The sequence below is a fragment of the Epinephelus moara genome, chromosome 16 (assembly GCF_006386435.1).
Source record: "Epinephelus moara isolate mb chromosome 16, YSFRI_EMoa_1.0, whole genome shotgun sequence".
In the NCBI taxonomy this organism is placed as follows: Eukaryota; Metazoa; Chordata; class Actinopteri; order Perciformes; family Serranidae; genus Epinephelus; species Epinephelus moara.
This window is the reverse complement of record NC_065521.1, coordinates 21,082,021-21,101,374: the sequence shown is the minus strand read 5'-3', so window position 1 is coordinate 21,101,374 and position 19,354 is coordinate 21,082,021. Positions and strand designations below refer to the sequence as shown.

The 19,354-nt window shown below is 41.8% G+C and overlaps 1 protein-coding gene across 1 annotated transcript in view; it reads right to left on the bottom strand.

The window, feature by feature from the left end:
• cntn3a.1 (contactin 3a, tandem duplicate 1) overlaps positions 1 to 19,354 on the bottom strand; it is a 112,411-nt gene that overhangs the window by 76,998 nt on the left and 16,059 nt on the right. The window contains exons 3-4 of the mRNA XM_050065888.1: positions 10,602 to 10,734; positions 7,507 to 7,682 (exon numbers count right to left, since the gene is read on the bottom strand). Coding sequence (XP_049921845.1) covers positions 7,507 to 7,682; positions 10,602 to 10,734 — 309 coding nt within the window. The remainder of the gene's footprint in view (positions 1 to 7,506; positions 7,683 to 10,601; positions 10,735 to 19,354) is intronic.

Below are 19,354 nucleotides of genomic sequence, written 5' to 3'. Positions count from 1 at the left end.
TTGTCAGGGGAGGAGGGTGGCTGTTGATTCTTATTTCATTTATTTATTTTATTTTGATCCCCCCCTATGTTAATCACTCATTGGTGCTGTTTTTGAAGTATGAATAAGTCAATAAGTAATTTATTCCATTGAAATATCATTGATGTATTATAGAAAAGTGATTTAACTTTTCATAAATGACAAAAGGCACATCTGCCTCATTTTTGCTGTGGTATCGTGATACTACTCAGAACCGTGATATTTTCATTGGTATCACACAGTGGATCCCAATTTTGGTACCGTGACAACACTAATCTGGAGGGGGTTCATCTGCAAAAACTAATGAAAAACTAAACAATGATATTCGGTATTCGGTACCCGGTATTCGGCCAAGCATTTAATAATATTTGGCTTCGGCTTCGGCCACAAATTTTCATTTCGGTGCATCCCTAATAGCCACTGTGATTAGAAGTTCTACAAAGTTACAGGCCACTCAACATTATCACTAGACATAATTTTGTTGTTAGGAAATTACGCATTTATTTCATTTAAGCTGATTGTGTGCTACAATTTATAGCACTTTAAGAACTAGATTACAATCCCTTCTAAATGTAAATAACCACAAACACCCAAATCAAGACTACATAAAATGTATAACACTACAGTCCTCGAGTATTCAGCTCTCATAAGTATGTGTGTTGAAAGACCTCATTTTATCAGTCTGGCTGATTATCGACCACAATATTCTGCATTTTTTTGATTATCAGAATCCTATTCAAAAATCTGATAGCCAATAAAATCAGTTGATAGAAAAATGCACTACTTTGACCCTGATGCTGCCGCCTCTCTGTCTATGGTAACCACTATGTTACCTCCCTCAATGTCCTGCTCACATCACTCTCCGATTGGTTGCATGTCATGAGTGATAGCCTATCAATACCGAAGGCTGCCGTGCCTCAGAGGGCAGAAAGCAGAGAGCTGCCCAGCCTAGAATGTGGAGCTGTGTGTGGAACGTAGAAAGCAGATATTACTGAAGTTGTTAAATATCACAATCCAATAAAGTACTATTCGGATGGGATTAGTCTTACATAGGGATGTGGATTTATGTCAGTTTACCACAGGATGTCTGTAATATAAATGTCCGATTCACACAGGACAAAAAATCTCCATAATTCTCCCAGAGATGGGAGTGGTAACTCGGTGTGCGCCCTGGCGTCACCTCCCCGTCGGGATGTGCGTGCTACATTGCTTCCTGTAAGCATCAGCTGAAGGATAATCATAATTTGCTTCCTGTAAGCATCAGCTGAAGGATAATCATAATTAATGATTAGCCCAATTTGAAATATTGCCCATGATCAAGATTGTGTGTACACAACGATTAGATTTATTTTAGGCCTATTTAACACAACCAGAAGTCTCGTGGCTCTGAAAAGTGCTTTCTTCTCGACCTTTTTGATTGGTCTTCCACGTAGGGCTATGCGATCATTAGAAGAATGTCCACTATCACAACTGCCGACAACACCGAATGCTTCTTCAAGCGCCTCCATCATCGGAAAAAATGCGGAAAACTAGTTGTAAACAGGACGTGACGAAATATTTACACACATTTTTACAGAGGAGGACGTGACGAAATATTTACACACATTTTTACAGAGGATCGCATTCGCATGGGATTAATATTACCCAAGGTATTTTCTCCGGACCGTTTTACAGAAGGTAAAAGTCGCTGTAATTTTTACTGACATTATCCGTAATGATTACAGACATGGCCCGTTCGGACGGGACTAACATCCCTGGTAATAATTACTTTAGCCCACGTGTCCAGGTTAAACTAATCCCGTCCGAATAGGGCTTAAGATGAAGTTGCAAAAACACCCACTGCTTCTGCTGGTAACTTACTATTACTAACTGCTGTTAGCAATCAGTTGTATGAGTAGGCGAGAACTGCAAGGACAGGAAGAGGGAGTGATACAGCCTCTGAACGCAGGCAAGTGATGACAACCGCCACCACACGCCACTGACAAATTCTATCTGCATTTGGCAGGTGGGTGCTAATGACAATCCATGGTTGTTACTAATGATTACATCTATCTTTTTAATATAAATTTCAACTTTTGGACAATGCTCTGGAGTTATTTTAAAATGTTGGGATCACAAGAGTAGGAAACAGTTCGACACAGCCACCGCTGAAATCTAAGGCCCTGATCACACAGAAAGCATTTCAGCAGCTGGAAGTAATTTTTGTTTTTGTGTTTTGTAATTGTTTTTAATGAGAATGAAGCTTTTTGCTCGCAGTTTTTGCGCTGCAATGCACCTCGCATTTCTGCACCCTAGGTCGCCTGCCGTGTTGCCATTTCCTTGAGTTAAATAAACTGCAACTCAGAGCAGAAAAGCGTCATTTTCCCCATTGTCCAATCGGATAATTAGAGAGGCGGGCCTTGTGTGGTGGTCAAGGCAACAAGGTTACAGTTGCTAAACAATGGAGGAGAAAGTGGCGGTAGTGGTTGCTGGATACCCACAGCTATACAGTCCAATGAGAGACAGCAGGTTGTCAAACTGCCCCCGAGTCATCCCGACCAACTGGTGGTGTCAAACCCAGCACCCCCTTGCTGTGAGGCCACAGTGCTAAGAAAGCACCACCATGCCGCCAACTAATTATATCAGTGTAGCCTAATTTTTATCTGCAACTCTGCAGAGATATCAGGTTAAAACCGAGTGAATAGACATGCAGCAAAAAAATAAAAAATAAAAGTCTGTGCAGCACTCAAAGGTTGTTTAATGTCAACGTTATGAATGAAGCTTCGAACTATCAGTACAGCTCTAATGAATAGCACTGATGGATGGTGAAAAACCATCATCTCCTCTCATCTAAGTCTGCTTGTTGTCTTCCCTCCACTCCCCTCTGTTCTCAGCGCGGCATCATGCGGTGAACCCCTAACTGTGAGTGACACATGACATTTGAGGAGTGATAAACATCAAAGAGGCCTAATTCTTACAGAGCGCTACTGCTGGTGTCTCCTGACAATTACGACACTGTTGTGAAGTGCTGCGTTCAGAAAATGCCCACCGCCTTCCTCCCTAAAAGAGGATTCGAAACCCAGATTGAGTACTTAGCATCACAGTGCTGACGATAAATGTTATTGTCCCTTCCTCAGATGCTCTCCAGCTCAAAACAGACTTAATTTTCACCCAAGGCAGAAGCAATGAATAAGGAGTACAGAGCTGATGGAAATGAGAGAAGCAAAGGAAAAGAAAAAAAAAAAGATAGAAATCTGCAAAGTAATTACACAGATAAGGCAGTTAGGTTAGACTACAGCCAGTAAGGGGGAAAAAATGCAAATTATGTGCAATTACAGGACAGAATTTGATCGGTGAAATCACGAGAACCAAGATACAAGGGAGTCGCATCCTGCATTGCTTTCATAAATACAGCTATTTCACTCTTCATTAAACACTGTGTTACCCTTGTGGCTCTATAAGCAGCATTTAGGCAGTAGCATGTTCCTTCCTCACATCAGGCATCCTATACGCTCTGCCTGTATTGCAGGCCTTTCAAATCTGTTGTATAATGTTGCATCTTGCATCAGGGAAAATCCTTACACTTACACCGAAAATATCCCTTGGAGATTAGGAAACTCAATCTGGCTCGATAACCAACTAGATTATTCCTTCCAGCACTCCCAGCAGGCGAGCAGAACCTTTTAAACATTTAAGTCTGTATTGTCAACAGGATCAGGAACCGTTATACTTTTAGAGGTTTAAACCCCTACCAGATGGTAGCAGCACTGTTATATCATCCATCCTCCAGAGGATTAAAATGTAGGCTATCTGAACTCCTATGTATGCGCAACACATTCGTGCAGTACAAAATTTTAATGTTACGGGACGTCATTAGTCGGTGCAAATCTTAGACATTAATCTTGTTCACCACGTCAGCGGGGGCTTCCATGAATAAATCCCAAACATAGGCTACATTGTTAAAGAAGGTAGTGTTTTTGATAATGAGCGTGCTGTAATCACTGTTCTACATTTGTTTTCAGCAAAGTGCCCAAAAGCATTGGTTTTAGGTGACTATATTTAATAGGATTACCTGCTACACATTATTGTAGATCCTTGCATTTTCGTTATTAGCAGCCTTTACCTGGTCTTTGTTTCTCAGAGTTATTACGAGACAGAGAGAGGTGCAAGCCCCTTGGTGTTTGAGAGAGCATATTGAGCTACTCTGAGTCAGAGTCTGTTACAAATGACATGATACTGACTCTCATAACAGGCTGCTCCTCCATGAATTATTCCCTTGACCTGGGACCCGCTCAATCATAGAGCACGCTTAATTAAGTTAAACCGAGAGCAATAAATAAGATGTATGACACATCAGCACTGATGCTTGTCCTCATCTGTTGACAAAAGCAGCAGGTCCCAGGTCAGGCCCAGGCAATGGATGAGACCAATCACAATGACATACAGTTCAGGTCAGGTCTCGAAAATTGATAGGAAATGTGAATATGATCAACAGCCCGCTGGCAACTCATGGCACCGATTTACACTATATGCTGAAGATTTAATGCCGCTCTGTGACAAAGAAGCACCAAATCGCGGCTAGATGGATACCTCTGGTGCTCTCCCTGCCAAGGATCATCCCTGCGTCAGCGATGGCAGAGAAACAGACATCAGAATTCAATCTAGCTGCACCATCTGTTCACAGATACCAGGGCTGTCATTTGATATAGGCTGCCCATCAAGAGTGGAGGCCTCAAGTTCACCTTGCCATCAGAGATGCCTTAGACTCTGGTCTTATAAAAAGTGATGGATGAAGGCTGTAAAGCATCAGCTATACGGGGTCTGTCAAGGCTCACCACAATCATCACAGAGGTGTGAGGAGTTGAACAGAGTAAACAAGAGCACTGGAGCTTTAATCAGGGTTAAAGGATAAAAGCACACCATGACAGGAACATGGCCGGTTAATTTGTCTTTTCTCATTATTAACTTTAACAGTATCAGCCTACTGTAAGAGTCTCCTGTCGCTGGTTGTTTTTTTTTGTTAGAGAAGATCAGGTCTGACAACATTTCCAGAGAACCCTGCTGGGTCATTATAGTTTCAGTGAACCAGAACATCTGATGTTTAATGAAACTTTTACTTTCTAAGGCGAAAAGAAAACTGAACTGAACTTAAAAGAAGCACAGTTGAACTGAGGTGAAATAAACTCAACTGAAGTAAAGTGATAAAACTGTAAAAGAAAAATTGCTCGAGACAATTAAACAAAACTATTATATTCTTGCAGCTTTGCTTTCATAAGTGAAGCGTTATTACCAGCAATTTGGTAAATATTTAAGAGGCAGAATGGACCCACCACCACCCCCAACGTCTAACTTGCATAAAGACTTCAATTTCACAGGAGGTGTACCTTGCATGATTTCATATGACAAATGCATTGATTGACTACTTTTATTTTCTGTGCCCCAGTTCGGATTTAAGTGGATATGTTTGCTCAAAGGATGCACTCTGCTTTATGCGACAGTGGTGCTTCTCACTGCTGCTTTTAATAATTGCCATGGTCTCAGAACATATGATGAGACACACTGGTTTTGAACTGCCCCTGGGAAGAATGAACATGTCCATTCTTCATTAAAAGCTCTGTTTTTCACCGTCTATTTTTCTGTCTTCACAACACGCCATGTCAAATGATTTTCTCTGACTGTGATATTTCTCCGACTGCTGTCTTTCATCTAGTCTCTCCAGTGTGTGTGTGTGTGTGTGTGTGTGTGTGGTCTGTAAGTTTCATGGTCACAAAACCAATGCTACAAATGCTGCATCAGTTAAAACAGAAAAATTTAATAGTTCTCGATAATTTAGCGGTTGAAGTCTAGACACACCAGACCGACATCAAAGAACTAGTGGTGATGAAGGCTAACTGTTTCATTGCCTCGTGTTGCCTGTGTCTCAGCCAAGAAGTTGCAGTAAACACACTGCAAAGACCACAGCCAACTGCCAACTGGCATACATGCTTGTTGAGAAGGAGTAACTGCCCATTCCAGCAGGTGGCAGTAATCTCTATTTGTCATTCAAAAAGGGAAACTGGACGACTTAAGGTGCTGACACACCAAACCGACATCAAAGAACGAGCGGCGACGAAAGCCAACTGTCGCGTCGTCTACGTCGCCTCAGGTCGCCCTGTGTGAGTTGCATTTGAACACACTACAAAGACTACATCCGATGGCCAAGTAGCACTTACGTTATACGCCTGCGTGAGAGGAGTGAGAGAGTGGTACATCCTGTCAGCTGAGGGGTTTCCTATCTGTGCAGCCGAGCACCGCAGCACCTCCACGGACTATTTCATCCAGACGGTCCCGGTGTTTCCTCCGCAGGCTCCACTGCACTCAGCTGGCGGACAAACCCGCTGCTTCTTCCCACATTAACCTATATAACAAACCAGGGCTCGGTGCTCCGGTTGGATCTAAACGGATAGCCAGGGCTAGCTGGGAAGCTAGCGGAGGCTAACTGGCTGTGCTTAACTCCGGTCATACTGCGGCTAACGCTCTGCTAGCTTCACAGCTAGCCCCGGTTTATTATTCAGGTTAAAGTGGGAAGAAGCAGCAGGTCTGTGGGCAGCTGAGTGAAGTGGAGCCTGAGGAGGAAGCACTGGTTAGCCCCGGTTTCACTACAGGCAGATTCACTCGCTACAGGGGCGTGGAAATAAAACCTGAACAGCCAATCAGAGTGATCCCTCTCACTGACAAGCTCCGCCGCCGATTCAACATGCGCAATCGGCCGAAAAGCTGCCACTGCCGAAGTGCCGACGGTGCGGGACACACCACAAAAACTAGGGCGACAGACGCTCACTGACGGCCCGACTTTGACCGATGGCCAACCATCGGCTTGGTGTGTCAGGGCCTTTACAGGATGGATTCAAGATGCTAGTTAGCCAGTTAGTACATTAGCAACATAACCAGATGTTGAAAGAACAAAGGATATTTACCATGCGCTAGCACACAATAACACAAACCATCACAAGCTGTTTCTGCTAAAGAGCTAAATGACTAAAAAAAATAATCACAACTAACATAACAAATTTGTGTTGATCTCATGCTCTCTTGACTTTAGCAGTTTGTTTGACTTCCTCACTTCTGTCTCTCTTTTCCTGCACCGAGTTGAGCTGCCAATCAGAGAGGTTTTTCTCTTTGACAGACTAACCGAATCGACCAAGAAAGAAAAAGCCAACAGGGGCCAACAAGGATCAACTAGTGCCAATGGTGCGGGACTCACAGCAAAGAACTAAGGCAACAAATTCTCACCGACAGCTCAACCCTGACCAACAACTGACCATCACCTTGGTGTATCAAGGCCCCTATATGTCTGGGCCAAGACCCAAGGATGGAGAGGGATGGCAGGTTCACAAGACGGGGCTCAGTTTGGTCATTTTGCTAACAAGGGGGATGATGTCTCTTCACATCCTTCCTCAAATCTGCTACTGGTTATTACCAATCATTCTGTAATGACCCATTATTTAGTTAAATATAATATGGACTTACATGCAATGTGCAGACTGGCCTCTCTGCTGACGATGGTGCCAAACGAGTTTGATGCCAGGCACTGATAGATGCCAACATCTTCCTCTTTGTTCAGATGGCTGATGTGTAGGTTTCCTCCCATTAGAGAATAACGTGACCCTGGTCTGGGCAGGATGAAAGAGTCATTGAGCTTCCACCTGCGAACATAAGCAGAGGATACAAAACAGAAACATGAGAAAGTTTCAATTTCCTGTATTTTTCCATTGTTCACACCAACTGAGGCTGATGCAAAAAGTCCAATTAATTTAAAATAGAGAGGTAGCCAGTACCCAAAAACTGTGACCAAACGGCCCTAATTGTGGATAAAGCAGAGAGAAATAACACAGTGTGATGTGTGTTGCAGCAAAACCAAAAAATGAGTATAACTGAAAGGAGAAGCAATCAGCAACAGTCATTTCAAAAGACTGTTCATTTCTATTCAGGCTTTTTATCACTTCAAACACATCTCATACTCACAAATCAAATGCTCTACATTCCTCTGACATTTCCTTTTTTCCTTTCAGTCTGTTTGTCCATCAATGACAACCACATGAGGGAGGCCTTTTCACCATGAATCAAATAACCTCCCCCCCAATCATAGTGATTATCAGACGGGAAGACCAAGCAACAGGACTGCTCGCACAAAATGGCCACATGTAAAGCACAGAATAATGGTGCTTTTTGATTAAACCTCTTGTTTTGAATAATGTGGGAGTCCAGCAAGTAAGTGTGCGAGAGAAAGAGGGAGAGACACCATCAAGATGGAACCGCCAGCAATCAAATTTTAACTGTACAAGACGCCTATGTGGCTTGATTTAAGAGACTTAATGTTGTTCACTTTGCATAATTAAGGCTTATAGTCTAAGAAAACCTGCTGAGTTGATGATGCAGGTTCAACCAACTGCAGCATGTGACCATAACCTCTGAAATGATTTCGTCGACTACAAGGCTGAGTTTCAATTCACTGCGAACGGCACAGACTTTACAAGAACACATGAAAGGGATTAAACTTGTTTTGCAGAAAACTTTTGCAGATACATTTCATCAACTCAATAGGTTCTTGCAATTGTCTGTATTATACCCAGGCAAAGTTAGTGGGCAAATGGCACTTTTTAGTCTCAAAGCAAATCACAGTCAAAAGGAAAGAAAATGAGACGAAAGAAGGGAGTAAACAAAGACTAACAAGAAAAGTGACACTTAGAAAAGGAGAAATAGCTTTTCATCGAGGAAATGAGGGACAATTAGGTTGAATGTTAGCTCCTCAGTCTTGATTAGATTCTCAAAGCTCTCTGACATAAAGGAAGCTTGAGGTTTCTATTTCTGACTTTCTTCCTCCCTTTTTCAGTGGGAAGGATTAAGACAAAGACAGCGGGAGGCAGGGTTGAAGAGGGGAGGGAATGGAGGGACATATGCAGCGGAGCGGTGCTCAACGGCAGATTGGCTGATTAGATTGATTTAGTGATTTGGTGTTGCAGCTGGAACTGGTCCAACAGCTCCAGATGAGACAAATCAAGGGGCCATGGTGACAACTTAGAGTGGGGGCTTTATGTGCTGGCGGTCATTGGGTAGTCTTAGACAAATTAATTTGTCCTCGGCGACCCTGAAATAGACCTGCCTTCATATGCAGCAGTGAAGAGCCACTCAGCATATGGTGTCCTGCTGCTGAATCTCACAAAGACCCAAAACTCATTTCCAAAGCTTCCCACAAGTGACCTTTGGTTTATAAAAAAGGAAATTGCCGAGGCAATGACAGCACTGTGATGTATGCTGACTGAACTAACAACACAGCAATATGTCCGTCTGAGTATATATGGCCCATCATTAAAAGCGGAAAAAGTATGATATCATAACAGCTTGTGATCAATCTGAAGATCACTTCTTAATGTGGTATATCAACTGCCACAGTTGGTGGCACTTGCTGTAATTAAAGAGCTCATTAAAGCCAAATTTGATTTGGTATGGAGCCGGGCACGCTCTCAGAACTTCAACTCAGAGGGGCCAAAAAAAAAAAATTTGCAGATTTGAACTCATAAATTGGTTTTCATTATAAAAAAGTAGGACTATCCAGACAGGGAAATAGCGACTGATTGCTTAATAAGTATTCCAGCCGATCCAAGTGATAAGATCTTGTACATTCATTTCAATTTGTGCCCATTAGGCATAACACCAAGGATCTTCAAGCTACATTAACGGCCGCATATGCTGATGTTATGAGGGATCGTTTCAACCTATTACACATTAAATGCTTGGCTTTGCAATTTGCATTTAATTACACTGACAGGAGTACAACAGCTATGTGGCCCCATTTGATAGATTATGAATTAATAGCTTATGCGCTTGATGCACTTTAAAGCAAATCATTGTTTGTCATTTGTTTTCATTTGTTATCATTTCAGCGGCAGGGTAACTGGGCATCAATTTGTTTCTAATACAATTGCCGCTCAGACTCACAGGGCCCGCATGGTGAGGAAGGACAATGACTAGCAGCGGTTTTTCTGCAACTCAGTCCATCAAGTGATTTGAATCATGTTTATCATGTAGCGATAACCTCAGAATCAGATGCCCCGCGGCAATATCTGTGCAGCCTTGAGCAGTGAAGCTGTACATGAAATGTTACTGTAGCAAGCTAGGATATGGAAAGACAACTTCTGCCACATCATTTCTGGTATATGAAATACACTCCGCTGGTGTTTTTTCTTCTCCACTCGATCTTTGTCTCGAGAGCAGCAGAGTTTTGGTGCATGATTCTCTTGGGTCACTTGATCTTTTCAATGGTCAGTGATACTGATGACAGGAAGCTCTCAAAGTGAATCCTACAGCAGATCAATGTCCAACAACTGAATGAACCAACAACTGAGGCCAATTAATTCATCATTCTCAAATTAACCATGACTGACAGTGACACCAAGAGCTGCAAGCAGTGAGCAGCAGTGAGCCATAAGGTCCACAAATCCCAAGTATTCCCAGGGCAATAAATCCAGTCTCACTTGGTTATTAGTGCAAACGTTTCACTTGAGAGCTCTGGGGAAGTTATGCGTCACAAAAACTATGAATATAGCCATGCCTGGAGGTGTTACCTGTAGAAAGGCGGTGGGTGTCCCTGGGCCTCACAGCTGAACACCACCTCTCTGCGATTCTCGCCAGGTTGAAGGGGAAACACCACACTGCCGGGTTGTTTGGTGAACACGGGCCTTAGCAGGACTCCACTACCTGGGTGGAGAAGCAGCAAAACTACATCAGCTTTGATGTCCTGGTGAGCATGAAAACCAATTTTCACATTTTTCTGTCGGCGAGCAGATATCGAAGGCTCACAGAGGAAGGAAGCAAGTGGAGAAACAGTGCAGCACAAGAGAAGGTTGGATGCCTATAAAATGTCTGTTTAGCATGGATCCGTCGGCCGTGCGAGCAGAGCCAAGAGCATTTTTCATATTCGTCATAAAAAGTTGCTAGATCCCTGAGGTGCTGCATAATCAGACGGTAACCTTCATAAAACTTTAACGCAAACATCTGAATGTACAGACTTGTCAAAGGCACACACCGCTGCCACCAGGCTTCAGCACAATTTCATCTAAACCCTTCAAACTTATCACCACCTTCCCACGGGATGTCATCCAATAAGTAATCTGAAATCAAATGCTACAACAAACACTGACGGTAATATGGTCTCATTTTAAAATCAGCCCCTCTCGTTTGTGCCATCAACGCAGTGCCCTTTGTGACTCAGATGGAGAAGAAAGCCAATAATTTCCAAAATTGGAGGGAAAATACTTGAATTGTTTTCCTTCCTGAAATACCAAATCAAAACAAATTCTTGTGCTCTTTCTGAATACTTTATATTCCGCTTCCTCAGAACAAAAAGCATCCAAACTACCCATTATTATTTATAATGCAAGTTTGCCATTTTACAACAAATCACCAGTGTGGCTTGCAAATATCTTTGAATGACACTCTTACAGTATTTCTGCAGTGTGTGTACACTGGCTATTATTATCCTAATTATTCATGATGTGGTGAAAAACGTTAAAATATAAACATATACAGCACAGCACATAAATTAGTACGGTAGCTCTAAATTCCCAGAGTGACATAATTGTATTGTTGATTCATATTCTTTGCAAGAACAAGAACACAAGACAACACAAACAACAAAGACAGCAGCATGTCTAGTGTGACATCCATTTCCTAGTTAATTACAAAGGTACAATAGTGAGTGCATGTTACGCAGGCAAAGCCCACAGTAAGAGTGACCCATGGGGTAGTCAACACTTCTTTGGAATAAACATTTCTTTCTGTGACAGAGGGGGAATTCATTTGGATTTGTCAGGCTGCATTTGCATTTCTGTAATGACACAGAAGATGGAAGATTCTGTAGGTAGGGTAACTAATTTGTATGAGAGGCAGGTATCCTTTTCAAGTCTGTGGCACCATGGGAGTACAGGTTTATCCTCAAGACTCAAAATAACTCTCTGAGAGGGTGGGGATGTTTGACAAGGGACCTTGTACACTGATTGTTCCTCTCCACAAGGATAAACCTCTCAGAAAGTAACACAGAATAAAAGGCCGCCTAATTATAATCTTTGTTAGATGAAGCGTGTCCCTCGAAGCAGCGTTGAGAGATGATTGATTACCAGGAGACACCTCTTGTACAGTCCATACTCAAACACAAATCCTCTCACTTGTTGTACACAAACTTGGAAGGATGATAAAGCCTGCGGTAAACACGAGATGAATCGCTGTGCCTTATTAAATTGATAAATGATTCCAGTTATCAAGTCACAAACATTTGCATTTAGCATCGTTTTTGAAAAATGCTTAAATTGGGGCAATTCAGCTGGCAGCCCCAAAACATAATCCAGCCCTTTAGTTATTAATTAGCACTTTAACTTGCAGCGATTCAAAAGTCACAACTCAAAGACAAATCATTAGTTTGAAAATGTGTGTTTCATCCAGAATTAACTTGTGTGACTTTACACAAACAGATCAGATTTTTTTGTGTTTGTTCTGTCAGGTGACTTTATTCTCCAACCTGAATAAAACCATATAAAACCTGCACTGCCATTCAGTGCTTGTATAGTCCTGTTAAATGGAATATGACTCATCATACATGTTTGCTACAGTTTACTTCAGAAAATAATGTCAACAGTTGACAAAAGGAGGAGATCTTAAAAAGGTATTCATTAGGATTCAGGATTTGTTACATTCAAAATTTCAATCTTACTATATAATGACGAAAACTCTGTCTATGGGTGTGTGTCTGTTCCACGTTTTTCTCCTCACTGACTTGGTCAATCCATGTGAAATTTGGCACAGTGGTAGGGGGTCATGGGAGGAAGCAAATGAAGCAATATTACATCAATTGGCCAAAGGGGGTCGCTATAGCAACTGATTGAAATTGCAAACTTTGAATGGGCATATCTCATGCCCCGTATGTCGTAGAGACATGAAACTTTGCACAGAGATGCCTCTCCTCATGAGGAACAAATCTGCCTCAAGAACCCATAACTTCCGGTTATATAGATTTTCCGCCATTTTTAATTTTTTGAAAACACTTAAAATCAATCTCTTCCTAGGAAGTTTGACCGATCTGCATGAAACTCTGTGAACATAATCTAGGGACCAATATCTAAAGTTCCCTCTTGGCAAAAGTTGGAAAACTTACTAAAACTGAGCTTCTATAAGGCAATGAATATTGCGGAGGGCGTGGCTCATCACATAAAGGTGTATAACATCTCAAGGGTTTCACCGATCACCACGCAACTTTGTAGGCATATGACCACACATAATCTGAGGGGACCCCTCCATTATTGACCCCATCAAACAAAATGGGATCGCTAGAGAGCTAATTTCTTATCTAGGCCTGACCGTCATATCGATTTTTACTAAACTTGGTAGATATGTAGAACAGGACGCCTCAAGGTGACTGGTGAAATTTAACTCTAATTGCAAACTGGGTGGCACTATAACAACAGAAAAATGCTTAAAAATGGCTAAAATGTGACCGATCGCTGTGTCTCCCCCTGTGGCTGAATGTTGTTGTTTTTCTTCTTCAAATTTTTGGTATGACTAAGTCATGGTATAGTATGCTGTACATAATTACGGAAACTGTGAGTGTGTCAGTCAGTCAGTCATTCTACCAGTGCGCCCCACTTTAAGTCAATACAACATATAAACACTTTAACTATCTGCCTTTCAATGTGCTACCTCAACTACTAATGTACAGTTTTAGCCCACTAACTATCCCACGATTGGCAATGGTACTACTGTACTTTCAATAAAGCAATCATACTATCAAACCTCTGTCTGAATACATTGCTCTTCTTAATGGGTTCAGTTGACTATTTAATCTGTAATTTCCTATGACCTGTATCCCAAACACACACCATGTGAAACTGTACGTGGGCAACTGTGCACTCAATGGGTATGGACTAGTATTTATAATTCAAGAGGTAGTTTGACACTTTCTTGTGTACTTGTTACTTAAAAAGCATAATGCTGTTCCTCCTAGCCCACAACAGTGCAACAAGAAAGGATAAAAAAGTATATACATAATTACCCTTTAACACAAAATAACTAAAAACATATAAATATAGACATAAAATTATATCAGTTAGCAGCACAGTGCATCAAGGTTCATAAAGGGCAGGGGGGCCAAACTATGGCCTATGGGCCAACGCGGCCCACTGCCTTGAAGCTCCTCGAGCACATTTCTAATAATTGCACTGTATGTTCATCGCACAGCCTAGGTTGATGAAGTTTCTCAGTCATCCAGGTCACGGTAATCTTCTTGAAGACGTTTCACCTCTCATCCTAGAGGCTCTACAGTTCTAATAGACTGGTGCGGAGTCGCAGGCTTTAAACTCCGCGTGGGTGTGAACCCTTACAGAGTCGGTGAGGTAACGATTGTCATCAACAGAGGAGGTGGCCTACGACACCACTAATCACCCACCTATGATGCAGTCTTAGGATCCCTCCCCAGACAATTTAACACCAATTCCCACCTGGACCCATCAAACCCTAATGTCACACATGATGGCTGGGTGAGTCAATGACTCACATGTGACTGTAACGACTCTGAAACATGTGACCTCAATGACTCTGTAAGGGTTCACACCCCCACAGAGTTTAAAGCCTGCGACTCTGCACCAGTCCGTTAGAACCAAAGGAAGCCTCTTGGGTGAAAGATGAAACATCTTCAAGAAACTCAAGCAAGTCCAGTTGCCTACGATATAGCGCTTTAGATGGCAAAGCCTAGTTTAAACACAATGTCACTCTCATCTCAGTGGTAATTTAACTAAAATAATACTTATGAGAGCAGATTCTAGTGTGCAGACTCTATTTTTTTCGTCTCTTCTATGATCTCTTGTCCAGCACCTAATTTTTTATTGTCTGGATGTGTTAGCTTTTCTTTACTTCTTGTGCTCTCATCTTGAACAACTGCTTGCAAGCCCTACCATTGCACTTCTTAATTTGAACACTTGATATCACTACTTCACCTACAATGATTGAGTACTAGTCCATTAAAACATATACTTCAGTAAACATGGTGGCGGACCTTGAAAGAAGCTAGAGATACAGTTTTTGTAACATGTGGGCACACCAACAAACTACTATAATGTCAAACGTTAAACTTTTTACTAATGTTGTGCAGTAGTTTTGATAGAAATCAAATTTTCTATGGTGAATAGGCTCCTCTGGTCTAGAAACACTGATTTATTTGCAGTGTAACTGGCTGAAAACTTTGCATTTACCATTGTTTGACCTTTGGCTCCGTATATTGTTTGGTATATGGCACTAGGGATGCACCGAATATTCGTTAACCGAATATATTCGGCTGAATACTGCAAAAAAACACACATTCGGTATTCGGTGGAATAAGTTAAAAGCAAGGCCGAATAATAGCGGCGTGTTTTGATAACGTAATCAAACAGCGTGCCGTGATGGACAGAGTAAAATGTCGGCAGTGTGGCGATATCTTACTCCGTCCGTCACTGCACTTGCATTTGCAACTAAAAATAGTTTTGTGCGAGCAAAATAAATCATTCAGCACGCTGTGTGAGTACAGATTTCAACCAGCAGCAGAAACGAAAGGCGAATCCCGCCAGTTGTGGGTTGAACGGGGGTCACAGACACAGACAGTAATGTATTCCGGCGGCCATAGTGCTTCGCAGCGCAAGATTAGGCTTACTGGTGACGGAGAGGTCCGGCTCCAATAATGTCCTCTTCTTGGTGTCATGACTGCCCAGAAGTACCTGGACAGCCGAGCCATGGCAGCACACAGGTATGTGATGTGTCAGAGGAGAAACGAGCCGTTCACATTTCTGTCTTTGTGGCAGGTAACGGTCCACAAACCTCACCGCACTTTAGGGACTGTTCGTTACTTATGAAGGGACTGTCAGGGGAGGAGGGTGGCTGGTTGATTTTTATTTTATTTATTTATTTTATTTTGATCCCCCCTACGTTAATCACTTATAGATGCTGTTTTTGAAGTATGAATAAGTCAATAAGTAATTTATTCCATTGAAATATCATTGATGTATTATAGAAAAGTGATTTATCTTTTTATAAATGACAAAAGGCACATCTGCCTCATTTTCGCTGTGGTATCGTGATACTACTCAGAACCATGACACTTTCACTGGTATCGTACCGTGGGTCCCAATTTTGGTACCGTGACAACACTAATCTGGAGGGGGTTCATCTGAGGGTTTTATTCGGCTTCGGCCACAAATTTTCATTTCGGTGCATCCCTATATGGCACACGATCCAAAAAGTTTGACTTAGAGAGTGCATGTTTCAGTTTGATTTTAGCAACTGCCGGGGGGAGGCAGGGTACAATACATATACACAGTGCAAACACAGTGCATATAAACAGCACATTGTACTGTATATATTCCACAATTATTTAAATTTACCCTTCAAGTGTAGCAATTATAAGAGCAACTGCTTTGTGTGATTAAGGTTATGATACTGAAATAACTGTTTTCTTTTATAAACGGTTGTTGTTACAGTTGTTTTTATGATTTATTATTTAAGGCTGAGTCAGGACTCAGCGAATGCATGAAAACTAAGAGAAAAAAAACAGAAAAATACACTGCTCTGGCTCATCCTCAACTTATGTTCATGGCCACCTGATTAAGAATGTGGGACAAAATGTTGTTTAAGCACAGTAAGTGATTCATGGTGCTTATTTAATGTGTTGGACCTCACACTTATCACTGGCGCCCTGCTGCTGCTACGCTTAAAGCACAAACAACCATTCAACACAACAACTTGCATTACCCCTTCTGCACCCACAAGCAAACACCGTAATCGTGCTGAACCATGTCTGTCAGAACATTTTTGCATAACCTTGGTGTGCACTGCACTCTTAATCAATCCCTAAGTGGACCGCGCTGCACAAACCTAACTCAATATTCAATTAATACGAAACTAATCAACACAGATATTTGGTTGCAGCCCGTATTCTGGGTTATGGCAGCGCTGAACTGACCTGATCTTTAGCAGCACCATGGCAACTGTTATTATAATGGTGAATAAGTGTCAGAATAATGAGAAGGGATTGAGCTCCGGGGGCTGTGCCTGGGGGCTCAGTTCAAACTGATGCAAACTCTCTGAAACTCTTTCGTTGCCTTCGCTGGAATGAATGTAAGATGCGGTAGGGAAAAGTGGAATAATTTTTAAGGCTTGCTTTCTGTAATCAAACACAGAGGTGCTACACTAGACTGAGATCCACAGGCAAAATACACCCTTTTTTCCCAGGGAGATTTAACTTTGGTGACATACCCACTGGCTTAACCAGATCGTGGATGCCCACTGGAGATATATCTAGACAAGTTTGAATTTTAAAATCAACACTGACACTTCAGTTGACAGACTGTTGCCCCTTTTAGGATTTACAAGGAAGTCAAAAATCACGCTGACACCAGATGTCAGAATCTGATGGTGGGTCCAACACTGAGCACTCCAAAGCACAGACAGCAAAATGATGAAAAGGGGCTCTATCAGAGAAGTGCACTGATCCAGAATCCTAACAGGAAGTTGACTGCACAATGCCGCAGGACAGAGATGGAGGTCATTATGAAAAGGGTCTTTAAAAAAAAAAAAAAAAAAAAAAGGGCCGCCTCCACTCATATCTGTCACCTGCTGCCAGATGGTGATATGTGCAGCCGTTTTTCCGAACACTCCTCAGACAACACAAGACTCAGCATCGGCGCACAAGCGGAAGGCAGAGGGAGCTGTTTAGGAGGCTGAAATAAAAACTAATCTCAAATTCAATACTAGCTGACAGCAAATGAATTCCTCCAGCTTACCTCAGCATGAATAAACAGGCACATGGGGAGTCGGCTGTGGGGGAGGTATCGGTCGTTTGTGAGGTCCCAAATCCATTCGTTTCAGCTCAGGGTTTTATGCATCAAATAAAAAAAGCCAATCTTGCTTTTTAAAGCATCTTTCCCCTCTGTCCAGGCCGATAAGGTACACCTTTAAGGTCTCTCATTCAGGGGCAGCAAATGTTACTCCAGAGCAGGAGGAAGGTTTGGGTTGTTTTCAGCAAAGTATAGATTCGATCACATCTTTCAAAAAATATGATATTTGTTGAACTTGTTTTTCAGGGTCTTTGAAAATCAGAAAAACTGAACCGTGGGTAATAGAATCATTAATAATTTAACATTTCACCAATAAAATAATGAAGAAGGAAAAACAGTAAATGGAGGACACACTTGTGATTCCAGTAGTCAAGAAGTAGTGAGAAGATATATTAGAAACACATAAAAAGAAACAGCCCAAGAGTCAAACTAATACAAAATGTTCCAGGCCATCCTTTACAGCTATGATTATCAGCGAGGGTGTACTGCACTGTACTGCAGACTCTCGTTAATTAAGTTAATTACATTTTCAGCGACACAGTCTGTAAGGAGAGGAATGTGGCCAACGCATTCCCAACCAATATCCAACCATGTCACACCACCATTCTCAGGCTAATCAAAATGAGTGCATCTGAAATTCAATAACACCTCTTGTATCCAGGGTATCCGATGCCACGTTCACTGGGGAAACACAGAATTGATTAGGTCCGACTCCATATGTGGGAACGGCAAATTAAAGCTATTTCTTGTTATTGTTCTCTCTGTTGAATGTCTACATAAACCTGGGAACGTATTGCTTCTGAGGACGCCATTTGTCATCTAATTGTTGTAATATTGCGACCGTTTCCTCCTCAAGATTGGTTAGAAGGTTATTTGTCACTTACCAACTGCTATGGTCTGCACTAATGGAAACATTCATCATGGTTTAAAACTGACTGTACCATAATGTTTCCCAACCGCAGGAACTTACAACTAGCCTGATTTCACCAGGGGTTTTCATTTTTGTGACGATGCAGTGCGGATTCCTGCACTTTGTAAATATCTCTTATAGTAACATAAATCTCATCAGTACAATCGGAAATATTACATTTATTTTGCTAACCAGCACAACACAGTTTAGACTCTGTAATGAAGCTACTGTATGTGTGAGCGCTTAGTGTAATGCTGAATTTGAATGTTTAGAGGTTCATTGTGTAGGATTTAGGGGGATATATTGGCAGAAATGGAATACAATATAATAAGTATGCCTTCTTCAATCACCTGCAAATAAGAATTGTCATGTTTTTGTTGCCTTAGAATGAGCGGTTTATATCTATATAGGGAGTGGGTCATCTTCCACAGAGTCCTCCGTGTTGCACCGCCATGTTTCTACAGCAATCATTTTATTACCTGTTTAAATCACCAGGTCGGTGATTTTTTAGGTTTGTCTAGGAAAGGAGAAGGCCTCTGCAGGTAATTTGGCTCCA